Consider the following 13528-nt stretch of genomic DNA (forward strand, 5'->3'; position numbering starts at 1 on the left):
ATATATTATCGATGGCATATATGATAAAATTGAGAAAGGAAATGGGGAATGTGTCAAAGCGACAACAACCCGACCATAGAGCAGACAACAGCCGAAGGCCACCAATGGGTCTTCAATGTAACGAGAAACTCCCACAACCGGAGGCGTCCTTCAGCTAGCCCTTTAAAAAATATGTATACTCGTATAGTGATAATGGACGTCATACTAAACTCCGAATTGTACACAAGAAACTAAAATTTAAATCATACAAGACTAACAAAGGCCAGAGCTCCTGACTTGGGATAGGCGCGAAATTGCGGCGGGGTTAAACATGTTTAACAATCCAAACAAATAGTCGGTATTTAAAAATTGAATGATGATAAGATCCCAAGATGTAGCAATGACATTTGAAATTAAAACTTATAACATAAGCTTTCTTTTACTGTTTAAAGTTTCATTCAGGGTGTTGCCATTTTTATTATTTAATCTTATATAATGTAGCTCTTACATTTCTTTGGACGAAAGTAACTAATTACATTGGCTATGTAATTGTAATGAAATTAATTCCATTTCAAAATCAATGTTGTTGTGATGTACTTAATTACATTTGAAAATCAATGTTTTTTTGATGTAATTAATTACAACTAAAAAAATGTAATTGAAATGTAATTAATGACTTTGACATGTAATTGAGCCCAGGTTTGGGAGACATATACCTGTATACTCTTTATGCAAATATGAGGCAGATTTAACTTAACAAAGTAATACAAGCAGTTAATGCACTTTAATTAAACCGATTGGAAGATTATGTAAAAAATCAACCACAATCCCTTTTATTTGAATGTTCATTAGTATCATTCCATCACAAATAATATAAGAAGAACATAACCCGTATCATGCCAACAACTAGTTTTAGAATAAATGTATCTATTTATGATGCAAGGACCCTATAAGTGAATTAATATTAAAACCAAAATATGCCATTTTTAATGACCTGGCAATAGTATCATAAATATATCCCTTCTTTTAATTTTTGGTTAGTTTTTAGATAAATAACGAGATTTTTGTAAATGGAAAGAAAAATACCAAAACGTATAAGATGTCGACACTATGATTTATATTTACGATTGATTTCCTTGTTGTGATGATAAAAAATATATTTATATACATATACATACAGTAAAATCAAGAATGACGAATTATATATTCGATGGTAATTATGTAGGAATGCCATGTTCCGCACATCTGTCTTCGTGTGGGATTGTTGTGAAATATTTTCTATGTTTGCATTGTAAACAAAACCATAACTCATCAAAAGGATATTAATATGATTAAAATTCTGGTTTAATTTAATGATTGAAATATTTATAAATCTTTATGAGTTTAAAAGTAAATGTCCTTTAACGTTGATTTTTTTGCAGTTGATAGAGCAAAATAAAATCGAGCTTCTTTCTTTTGTCCAACAATCAACAATGCTACTGCTAAACAATGGTAGGCTTCTCCCACTGAATGACGATCATTTTGAGGATGTTTTCTAATGACAGATATCCGTAAGTCACGAATGGCATGCATACACATGGAATCTTCATGTAATCTGTAAAAGCATAGGAATCGTAGAAAATGAATATAGACAATTGGAGGTATGTAAGCTTGTGTGGTAGCCTGTACATCCAACTCGCGAGGAATAACGCGAGAATCATAATAAAAATATATCTCATTTATAACATGACGCTTGTAGAAATGTCTGCTTTTCCATATCTTTCTTCGTATTCCTTCCTTCTCAATCACAGATAATTGATGGGTAGAAAGTTTACTACCACGGGCAAGTATTTTGTCAGGTGCGTATTGTTTTAAAGCATGAATTATCAGCTTGAGGGAAGTAGTATACTGGCCAATACAATAGTAGTATGTTGCAACGTACATCCAACCTGAAACTGCATCACCGTGTAGTCCCAGGAAAAAGAACGGCAAATATTGCTTTGATAGTTTATATCTATATTTGTTAGGATAATTGGCGTTGATATCCATGCTTTTGCCTACCAGCTGACAGAATCTCACAAAAATTATAAACGGCAAGAAATCATTGTGTTTGATATTGAAAAATCTCTTGATAAATAGTTGTCCTCTTTTTAATTGCCGAGAGGGTGTGTCTACTAAATTAAACATCCCCAACAGCCGGAGGTACGGTCGTGCATATTGAACAGAAATGGCATTAAGTTTACGGCAAACAATTTCAATGTCGGACGTCTTTGAAATAATAGGAGCGTTGTTGAAGAATTTCAATAGCACATTACAATTTAAAAAACAATATATTCCTTTCGAATACAAGTCATTTAGAAAAATTAAAAAGTCCTGATGTTGTTGTCTGTTAAACCTACATTCAAACAAATTGTTTTCAATTATAAAATAATGAGGAAGACATTTGTAGGTAATGCAATAAATAAGACGTTTAAAACAATTCATGAAACAAGGCAGCATATTATCAGGTCGCCATAGGGATGAATCAAATTCCTCAGAAACCCAGAAAATTATGGTTTTAATGAAATACGAACATAGTAATCCTTTAAATTTCTCTTCTTCTTCAATAACTTGCTTCAGCATCAGTTTCAAAAGAGCATAACATAAAAGCTGGGTATGTGTAAACGAGAATATCAGATGCTTTTCTGCCACAGAAAAAGAAATTCTCCATTCCAAATGTTCATTTGGCGATTCCTTAGAACCAATTGGTACAAATAAAATACCATAACTGCAAATACATGACACAACTCGCTTCGGGGGCCAGTATCGTACCCTTTTTATCCATGGCTGTGCTTGTTTAATCCAAACTGGACAGCGCAGAGATATTGTTACATCACACAAACCGTCACCGTTTGATGCACAAGGACCATGTAAGTTCATTGGCTTGAAAAGTCTAATAATCGAAAGAAACAAATATCTAACACGTCCACTTTCAAGTGACAATCCTTGTCCTAGTGGAGTAGAAAACCAACGAGTCAACCAATTATAATGACAGCTGTTCCCTTTTAGTTGGGTAAAGCAAGGTTTACAGTCGTCTATTTCCATCACAAAGTTATTCGGAATAAGAAACGAATCTTCCGTTCTTTCTTCACTCACATTCACAAAGTTCAATAGACACATCAAGTCTATATCACTCCGCATGTCTAAGCCTTCTGCCCTGCTACCACTACTGATAAGTGTAATTTCTTTCCTTTCTGCGAAGTGATCTACGGATGCGTAGAATTGTCTTCTTATTTTTACGACTTCCTCTGATATTGTCTCACACAAACAATGGTAAAGTCTTCTGCAAATGTCTTTGTCAGTCTCCATCTGTAAAAATAAGTGAAGTTACAGAATGTATTTATAATATATGAACCTCTGTAGTTCAACTCTTTTAAACATTGCGTATTTTCCATAATGCAAAACAATCGTATCAATACGAATCAAAGGATAATGACAGTTATATAGTCATTTACACGGAGTGTATATATATAAAAAAAAAAGAGTCAGATCTATGGAACAAAAACTTGTATCACATGAAGGGGATTAAACAATTTTGATTCTCTCGACTGGAATTCGTTAGAAATCTCTGTTTCACTTTTTACATTCCTTATCCGAAATACATGTATTGTTCACTAACTTTGTACATGCATTGCAATGAAAAATGTGTTTAAGTATGGAATTTAAAATACTTCTCACTTTGATCAAACTCCAATAATTTATACTTGGATAGATATCAATTTTGGTGATCTGCAATTTAAAACAGTATAAAGTAAGAATCCAGATACAGCACACAAGTCTTTTTATAGTAGCACAATGTATTTCCCTTAACATTATACAGTTTTCCCCTTCCGTCGTAATTTCCTGAGAGGAAACAACTTAAAACAATGCATGTGAAAGAGAAAATCTATGTGTGATTATTAGAATGAGAAATCCCTTTGTTTAACATATTGAAAGCAATCAGCTACTACTTATCTAATATAGCTTTAAAGATAATACATGTGTAGGCACACACATGACAATAACTAAAACATCCTCATTTAGAAGCAATAACTCATGAAAGAAGTCATAATTTTGTGAAATATATGCATTTTGATAAATGTGTTGTCCCGTATGTCATGACGGCCATTTGTGTCGACTGACCGGAAATAATATAAAACAGACTTTGTATATCAAGATCTTTGAAACAGTTTATTGTGGACGCGAAGAGATGGAAAAAGAGCAAATGACTTTTCAAACCAGATGACTGAACAAGACCATAATTGTCAATTTGAAAGTCAAATTAAAATTCAAATGTGTTGAAAACTGTAGTAATTTGGGAAAATCTATCGATGGGCAAAAATACTCAAAAGTCTAGAAACTATTTTGAATCCAATTCAGTCGGTACCAGCATCATACCTGTAACATTAATGTTTCTTTTTAGAATTTATGCTAATTGTAGTTACTCATATTTTATTTGCATGTCGTTTCTTGAACTAAATCGAGGTAAAAATATGTATCTGAAAACGAGAAACTTCTAAAACAATTAATCAGCAAGTGTTTCAGGGGACTGATATCTCCCCCCCCCCCCCCCCACCCGGAATAATAAACTAACTAATTCTGTTTTTTTCTAATGATAAAGAATTTCTATAATAGTATTATTAGTTTTTTTTATTTTACAGATCTGCTATTTCATGGCATATCCACAATATGTGTTCAATATCTTCGGTAACTTCATTGCAGAAAGTATTTTTATCGCTTTGTTTTATTTGTATTTTGAATAAATATTTATTTGTGTCCAATATTCTGTTTATTACTCTATATTGAAACCAGTGGAGTTTTGCGCTTTTTTGTGGAGTAAAAAAAAACATGGTTTAAAATAAAGACATATTATGCACGGTTTTCCATTCAGAATTATTGTTCAGTGTTAAGGACCATTTTTCTTCACATTTAAGTTAAGTACTGCTATTTTCTAATAAAACCTTAAATATATGTTCGAGCCTTCTTTTTTATAAAAACAATTTCTTATATTATTTCGAATAATTAGTCCTTGTGTTTTATAAAGCTTGTTTATGGATATATCGTTCTTAAGAAATATTTTATATGATTTTTCTGATGAAATTACCAAATTTTTTAGTAAAAAAGTTTGACTTAATTTTATGAATGTTTTGAAATTGTTGAAAAGTCATTAGCTTTCCCTCATCGTTTAATAAATCATTCATTAAAAAAGATCCCTGTATCTGCCCTGTCTATATAGAAAATAGATGTTGTTCCTATTTCAATGTATTCATTATTCCTGAACTAATCTGATACAAACTCGTCTTCAATTTTTGGTATAAATTTATTTTGTAAATCTGTCCAAGCTTTAAAGACCTCTTCCCAAAAAGGGTTTATACATCTTATTGTTGGGCCTAAATAAACTAGGTTTTCATTACTATTTATTTCAGTACTGTCTAATAGCTTATATAGTTTTCTGTTGTTCAACCGTCTAATCCGTATTAGTTTCAATCCTTTTATATATTTTTCAATATTTATCATTTTCAACCCTCTTAATTTGTGTTCAGAACATAATATTTCTTTTTTTCACTTAACCGGTTTGTTTTTCAAATGAATAAATTTTGTTAGTTAATTGTTTTAAAGTATTTTTGCATGGTGCTTGTAATGTTAAACAGATGGCTCAATTTTGAAATGATACGCGTTTGATTATTGTTACTTTTCGAACAGGTTTTAATGTTTTTAAGGACAAATCTTTATTACATTAAATTCTTAGACCATAATTCAACAATTCCATTTCATGCAAATTAACAAGAAAGTTTTCCAAGTAATGTTAACCTACTGGAACCCATTTCAATCTCCATTTTACACACATGGTGCCTTGAATATATTATGTTTTGCCTATCCACACCACCATTGTTTTGACCTAGTATGTATGGAGACTAGACATTTCAGCATATTTTTTTATAAAAATAAAATTAAGAAACAAAATGGGGAATGTGTCAAAGCGACAACAAACCGACCGTAGGAGTAAGCGAGGAGATGCATCTAGAGATTTGGGAGTACCGTCAAGTATTATTATTTTTTTATCTGCGTATTTGGAGATAAGATATTCTGTGTCATCAATTTTAATTTCTTTATTTTCTTTGTTCTTTCTGATAAAAAAATCATAAAATTTCAGCTCATAAAACAAAATTTAGGGTGATAAAGGACCTCCTTGTCTACAGCCTCTTTGAATCTCATAGAAATGAAACATAAAACAGTTTTGGGATACTGATTACCTTATATTTGTGTAAAAGGTCTTTATCCAATGTTTTAAAGAGGGTCCAAAATTGAAAAAGTCTAATAATTCATTGATGAATTTTCATGATACGGAATCAAAAGCTTTTTCAAAATCTATTTTTTTTTTTATTCATATATCTGAAATTACTAGGGGTTCAATGGATTAAATAACATATGCATACACCTTAATTATTTTTTGGCATCAAACACTTAATATATTTTTTTTAACATTATAATTTTATTCATCAAATATTGCCTGTTACAAAAACTATCAAGATTCCAAGCTGCTCTTCACGTACCCTGTAACATTCCACTGACTACCCAGGGAATAAATGTCTTTTGCAACAAAGGATGACGATATATTCACTATATTAAGATATCTTAAACCATTTATAAATGTAACTTGACTTATAACAGTGTACAAGTTCGTCAATTTTAATTTCTTTATTTTCTTTGTTCTTTCTGATTAAAAATCATAAAATTTCAGCTCTTAAAACAAAATTTAAGGTGATAAAGGACCTCCTTGTCTACATCCTCTTTGAATCTCAAAGAAATGAAACATAAAACAGTTTTGGGATACTGATTACCTTATATTTGTGTAAAAGGTTTTTATCCAATGTTTTAAAGAGGGTCCAAAATTGAAAAAGTCTAATAATTCATTGATGAATTTTCATGATACGGAATCAAAAGTTTTTTCAAAATCTATTTTTTTTTATTCATATATCTGAAATTACTAGGGGTTCAATTGATTAAATAACATATGCATACAACTTAATTAATTTTTGGCATCAAACACTTAATATATTTTTTTTAACATTATAATTTTATTCATCAAATATTGCTTGTTACAAAAACTATCAAGATTCCAAGCTGCTCTTCACGTACCCTGTAACATTCCACTGACTACCCAGGGAATAAATGTCTTTTGCAACAAAGGATGACGATATATTCACTATCTTAAGATATCTTAAACCATTTGTAAATGTAACTTGACTTATAACAGTGTACAAGTTCGTCAATTTTAATTTCTTTATTTTCTTTGTTCTCTCTGATTAAAAATCATAAAATTTCAGCTCTTAAAACAAAATTTAAGGTGATAAAGGATCTCCTTGCCTACAGCCTCTTTGAATCTTTAAGAAATGAAACATAAAACAGTTTTGGGATACTGATTACCTTATATTTGTGTAAAAGATCTTTATCAAATGTTTTAAAGAGGGTCCAAAATTGAAAAAGTCTAATAATTAATTGATGAATTTTCATGATACGGAATCAAAAGCTTCTTCAAAATCTTTTTTTTTATTCATATATCTGAAATTACTAGGGGTTCAATTGATTAAATAACATATGCATACACCTTAATTAATTTTTGGCATCAAACACTTAATATATTTTTTTTAACATTATAATTTTATTCATCAAATATTGCCTGTTACAAAAACTATCAAGATTCCAAGCTTCTCTTTACGTACCCTGTAACATTCCACTGACTACCCAGGGAATAAATGTCTTTTAAGATATCTTAAACCATTTGTAAATGTAACTTGACTTATAACAGTGTACATGTTTTAAAATGAAAATAAAATACGTATTGACAGCCGATCATTGTTCATCTTGTTTTTAAATCAAACAACAGGGACTCTGTAGCCATCCTCTATAAAAGACAGACACAGTTTGTATTAGTAATAAAAATCAGACAGAATTAATATTTGCTAACAACATCCTCACGTTATATATCATTATGCATACTTGATGAGAGAATATGTGTCTTGTGCTGTGAATTTTATCTATCATGTTTATTGATTGTGGCATTCGATTGGCGGGTGCAGCATGCCTAGCAGGAGATGATTACCCTATAGAGGCACCCAGTCTTAGTAAGGGATAATATAAATAAATAGAGAAGAAATCTCAAACAGACTACAGAAAACCAGAACATATTTTCACCAACTAAATAAAATATGGCAATCTGGCAACATAAGTGAGAAAACATAAATAAAGAACTTCCAGAGAAATGTGATCTTTATCTTGTTGTATGGTCCAGAATGCGAGAGAATAATATAGAAAGACAGCAAGAACCTCTCTGGTTTCACACCAAATGTGTTAGGAAAATTTGTAAAAGCATCCAATATAGAACTGTACGAAAGAATAGGAAAAAACGATCTGATAACCACCTTCAAACAACGGATATGAACATGGCTAGGTTACACCTTAAGAATACACCACGATAACATCAACAAAAAAGCAATGAACACCATCGTTAGGTTAAAGAAACAGAGAACGTCTTTAGACCAAAACATGATGGAGAAGGACAATTGACAGTGAATTTAAAACATGGGAAAGACCTGGGATGAAATGGAAGACAGTGGTGAGACCTGGTATCAGCCTTATATGTCAGCTGGCATGAGGAAGATTAGTTCGTACAATAGGTCAGCCTTATATGTCAGCTGGCATGAAAAAGATTAGTTCGTACAATAGGTCAGCCTTATATGTAAGCTGGCATGAGGAAGATTAGTTCGTACAATAGGTCAGCCTTATATGTCAGCTGGCATGAGGAAGATTAGTTCGTACAACAGGTCAGCCTTATATGTCAGCTGGCATGAGGAAGTTTAGTTCGTACAATAGATCAGTCTTATATGTCAGCTGGCATGAGGAAGATTAGTTCGTACAATAGGTCAGCCTTATATGTCAGCTGGCATGAGGAAGATTAGTTCGTACAATAGGTCAGCCTTTATATGTCAGCTGGCATGAGGAAGATAAGTTCGTACAATAGGTCAGCCTTATATGTCAGCTGGCATGAGAAAGATTAGTTCGTACAATAGGTCAGCCTTATATGTCAGCTGGCATGAGGAAGATTAGTTCGTACAATAGGTCAGCCTTATATGTCAGCTGGCATGAGGAAGATACGTTCGTACAATAGGTCAGCCTTATATGTCAGCTGGCATGAGGAGGATTAGTTCGTACAATAGGTCAGCCTTATATGTCAGCTGGCATGAGGAAAATTAGTTCGTACAATAGGTCAGCCTCATATGTCAGCTGGCATGAGGAAGATTAGTTCGTACAATAGGTCAGCCTTATATGTCAGCTGGCATGAGGAAGATTAGTTCGTACAATAGGTTTAAGTAAATTGTCATGATAATTCTTCGTCAGAATGGTTTGAATAATACCCGATGTTTTTAACCAGTTCATCATCTTGGTATTTTGATATTAAAAGATAGTTTAAAGTAAAATCACAAAAGTTCTTAAATCAGAAGAAAATCTAATTGGACAGTCCATAATCACATGGCAAAATCAAATGACAAAACACATCATCATCAAACATTCAACAAGTTTTCAAAAAGTAATATCACAAAAATTCGAAAAAGTCTTAATTGACAGTCGTTTATCAAATGGCAAAACTAATAGTTCAATCACATCACACGAATGAATAACAACTGTCTGACTTGGTACAGGCATTTTCTCATGTAGAAAATGGTGGCTTGAACCTGGTTTTATAGCTAGCTAAACCTTTTATTTGTATGAAAGTCGCAACAAGTTCTATTTATTTACAATGATGTGTGAACAAAATATATAGACATAATAGGTAAAATGTAAAAAAAAAAATAGCAGTCAACATTGTGTTGTACTCTCAGCCACTATCAAAACAAACACATATATACCAAAGAAGCACAGACACGGAATATTTATCAACAAGGTCTTGGAATCTTCCGATGAACCTTTTTAGAAAAAAGACGTGACTTCTTTGACATACTCATGGTTCATCAGCTTTCGCTCAGACACTGGTGACGTTTTACATCGCCCATGAATACCGAATGTTTGTCTTTTCACTTTTATGTACAGTCAAAATGTTTAATAAATGTTCTGATACACATGCAAAACTAAACTATAAATAATTGCAAAAAATTTGTTTGCACAAAATGAATTTACTTAAAATAAATTCATTAGACATAATGCCATAATTCTGAAACTGGAAGGGTATCTATGATAGACGTTTTCATTCCAAAATTTAAAAATCAACTTTTCGCTGAATTTTTAATTTATGATTAAATAATATTTTTACACAAAACTGATGATGAATAGGATTCTTAGAGTACTGTACTGATTATCTCGGTATGAAGTACGTCTTTAATTCTGCCTCGTTTTGAAATATCAATTGAAAAAAAGAAAACTAGTACTGTTTACATGGGCGTTTTCTTCCTTAAAGTATAAGAACTGTATGTAAGATCCACTTTTCATGCATAATAATTTATCACGTTGAATGTTTTATTTTTTAAAACTATTGTCAAGAAGTTATTTCCTTTCGTGAGATCTCCTTACCAAATTTTTTTTTCACGGCAACAAAAGATCTCTTGTAGAATAATTACATACACAAATGTTTTTGGAGAAAACCTCCCTCAAAATACTTCACCAATAGACTGTTGTCATGATATCACAAGTGCTGTTTAATTTATTCACAAATTTTTAAAACCTATACTCACTTTCATCATTGAAATTGTTAAAATAGATTTTAACATTGTCTGTGACTAATAATACATAAAGTGTTATAAAAATTAGCGTTAGTATAACTTCTAATATAAATCCATATAAACTCTGATATAATAAAAAAAAAAAAAAAAGTGCTAATAGATTTACACAATGAGCAATGTAATTTTTGACAATAAAAACATGAAACGCGCGTCTGGCGTATTAAATTATAATCATGGTACCTTTGATTACTATGTAAGACAGCATTACTGGCTCCTGACTAGTATTCTAACGATGTTCTTTTAAGGAACTCAATGTTAAAATAAAAACCATTTGTTCAGAGAACAATTGAAGGTCTTTCCACATCAATTTCCAAAGTAATTGAAAAGAATCTAGTTCCTGTTAACTCAATGTTAGAATTGGCAACCAATCATAAGTTTGTTTATACTAATGGAATAAGTAAATGGTTTTTATATACTTTTGAGTGAAATCAAGGAGATAATTAGCTTACTCCGGTAAAGTGAATGTCACTTCCCGTCTCATCAAATATCTTCTAAAGGGGCATATTGTATGAAAGAGTTTCATAAACGTAAAACATAGATTACACCCCAGTTCTATTGTTATACATTATGTTTTCTGTTTCTGAAACAAGTGTGAATTGAATAGATCTATTGGTATGAAGAACAATTGATTTTGACCACAGGATGTATCGGCAGGGGTTTCTGAAAAACCCTGCTTCTACATCCCGAAAACTCAGTCCATTATTTTTTATAACAATAGAAATTGCTTCTTCTTCTTCTTTAGGTTTTCAGTAGTCCTTCAATGATCTGAAGATTATTTACTGTTTGCGCGCGCAGCGTGGCCTATACATATATTTACAAAGACAAAAACAAAAAATATTTGGAAATAAATTTGAGGTGCGTAATTTAACTTTTTTTAAAAGGTGATTAAAACTATGTACATAGGCTAATAATGAGTTAGATGAATTTGTGGAGAACAGCTGGTGTGAGCTGTTCTCTAAAAGTGGCGACTGTGGCGACAGCGACTGTTTGCATTGGCAATAAGTTCCACTGAGTTATGGTATATGGAAAAAATGAATATTTATATGTATCTTTTTTGGTTGAAATGTGTCTAAAAGTATAATTATGGTTTTTGCGGGTTCTACTGTCTGATGGTATGAGAATAGCAGATGGTATAGATACGATTTGATGTACTATTTTGTAGAACATTATGAATCTTGTGCGTGTTCTTCTACCTGTAGAGTTGGCCAGTTTAGGGTGTTTATCATACCTGTCGGGCTACTGATGTTATGGACCATCTCGATTTTGGAGGTTTGTTCAACTGTGTGAGGGTCCCACACTGAACATGAATATTCCAGTTATGGACGGACTAGTGCCAGATATGCCTGAGTTTTGATGTTCTGACATGAGGTTTTTAAGTTTCTTTTTAAGAAGCCCAGAGATTTGTTGCCATTAGCTATGATGTTGTCTGTATGTTTTGACCAATTTAGGTTTGCTTGAAGTGTAATGCCCAGATATTTAGCCGAAGAGACAAGTTCCAGTTTGTGATTGTATTCTGGTATTCTGGTAGGTCGTTGATATATACCAAGAATAATACTGGGCCCAGGACTGTGCCTTGAGGGACACCTGAGGTGATTGGAGCCAGGTCAGATGACTCTCCATCCAGGACAACTGTTTGTGTTCTGTCATTTAAAAAGGCAGCGACCCTTTTTTAATACCATAATATTTAAGTTTGTATAGAAGTCTTTTATGAGGGACTTTGTCAAATGCTTTGGCAAAGTCCATTATAATTAAGTCTATTTGTGTGTTATTGTTGTTATTTGCTGCAAGCTCTTGTATGAATGAAATGAGTTGAGTTTCACATGATCGTGACTGACGGAAGCCATGCTGGAGTTTATTTTTTTTAAAGCAAGAACATAAGAAATTACTAATAGTGTTCACTAAAAATTGTTTCAAATTATTAAAAAAAAGCATATTTTTGGAAATTCCAATAGCGAAAACCTCTATTTTGAATACAAATAAATTCTTTAAATACTGCGTTTGACAGTCCTGGTCATCAGCCTTGCAAGGTCAACCACTCGATATGCGGATGTTAATCCAATTAAAAAAACATCTTCCACAACATCGGTACTATACCATCAATTATTTGTGACATAATGAAAGAAGAAACATCAAACAACAAATAAAATAAGATCGTTAACACGAGTACAATTATGTTCTTACCAACTTGATTACCATCTTAATACGATTTTAAGATACTTTGCGATGGTACTCGAAAAACTTTTAAATAATCTGAAAACCTTGATAAAATATTAGTTATTTGCCTTTATAATCAAATCATTAAATAACATTAATGTACAATAAATGAATGTTTAATGTTTGCTCTTTCAAATCTTTAAAAAAAAATTGAAGGAACACTCAACAGTTTTAATAATTATGTTTGCCTTGGGTTTTTTTAACTGCATATACCGCTTACAGTGCTTTGATTTAAAGAATTATGTGCCAGCTTCGAAATGTCATTGCTATGTTGTTTGTTATTTCTGTTACCTGTTCTAACATCGGACAACGACTACTTTTCACTGTTTTTTTTTCTGTGCGTTTTGCTGTATGGGTTTGTTTATTTCACATTAGCTAGAGGTATAGGGAATGGTTGAGATATGATAAAACATGTTAATCTTATCCGCATTTCTACGCATGTCCCCAGTCAGGAACCTCTAGCCTTTTTCAGCGTTATGTGGGTTTTTTTTGTTTTTTGTTTTTGGTTCATTTGTATGTTTCGGAATTAATGTTGCGTCCATGTCCTCGAACTGGTATACGTT

At 32.0% G+C, this 13528-nt stretch overlaps 1 protein-coding gene across 1 annotated transcript; it reads right to left on the reverse strand.

The window, feature by feature from the left end:
- Positions 1-749: 749 nt before the first annotated feature.
- Positions 750-3782, reverse strand: LOC139501307 (uncharacterized). The gene is made up of 2 exons (XM_071290337.1): positions 3676-3782; positions 750-3306 (listed from the first exon to the last, which is right to left on the reverse strand). The coding sequence occupies exon 2, from the start codon at positions 3304-3306 to the stop codon at positions 1363-1365; it is 1944 nt and encodes a 647-aa protein (XP_071146438.1). The 5' UTR covers positions 3676-3782; the 3' UTR covers positions 750-1362.
- Between the last annotated feature and the right edge of the window lie 9746 nt (positions 3783-13528).

The sequence above is a fragment of the Mytilus edulis genome, chromosome 13 (genome assembly GCF_963676685.1).
Source record: "Mytilus edulis chromosome 13, xbMytEdul2.2, whole genome shotgun sequence".
NCBI lineage: Eukaryota > Metazoa > Mollusca > Bivalvia > Mytilida > Mytilidae > Mytilus > Mytilus edulis.

Bases quoted from the DNA above. Each gene is read 5' to 3' on its own strand.
- LOC139501307 (XM_071290337.1), bottom strand. From the start codon at position 3,306: ATGGAGACTGACAAAGACATTTGCAGAAGACTTTACCATTGTTTGTGT.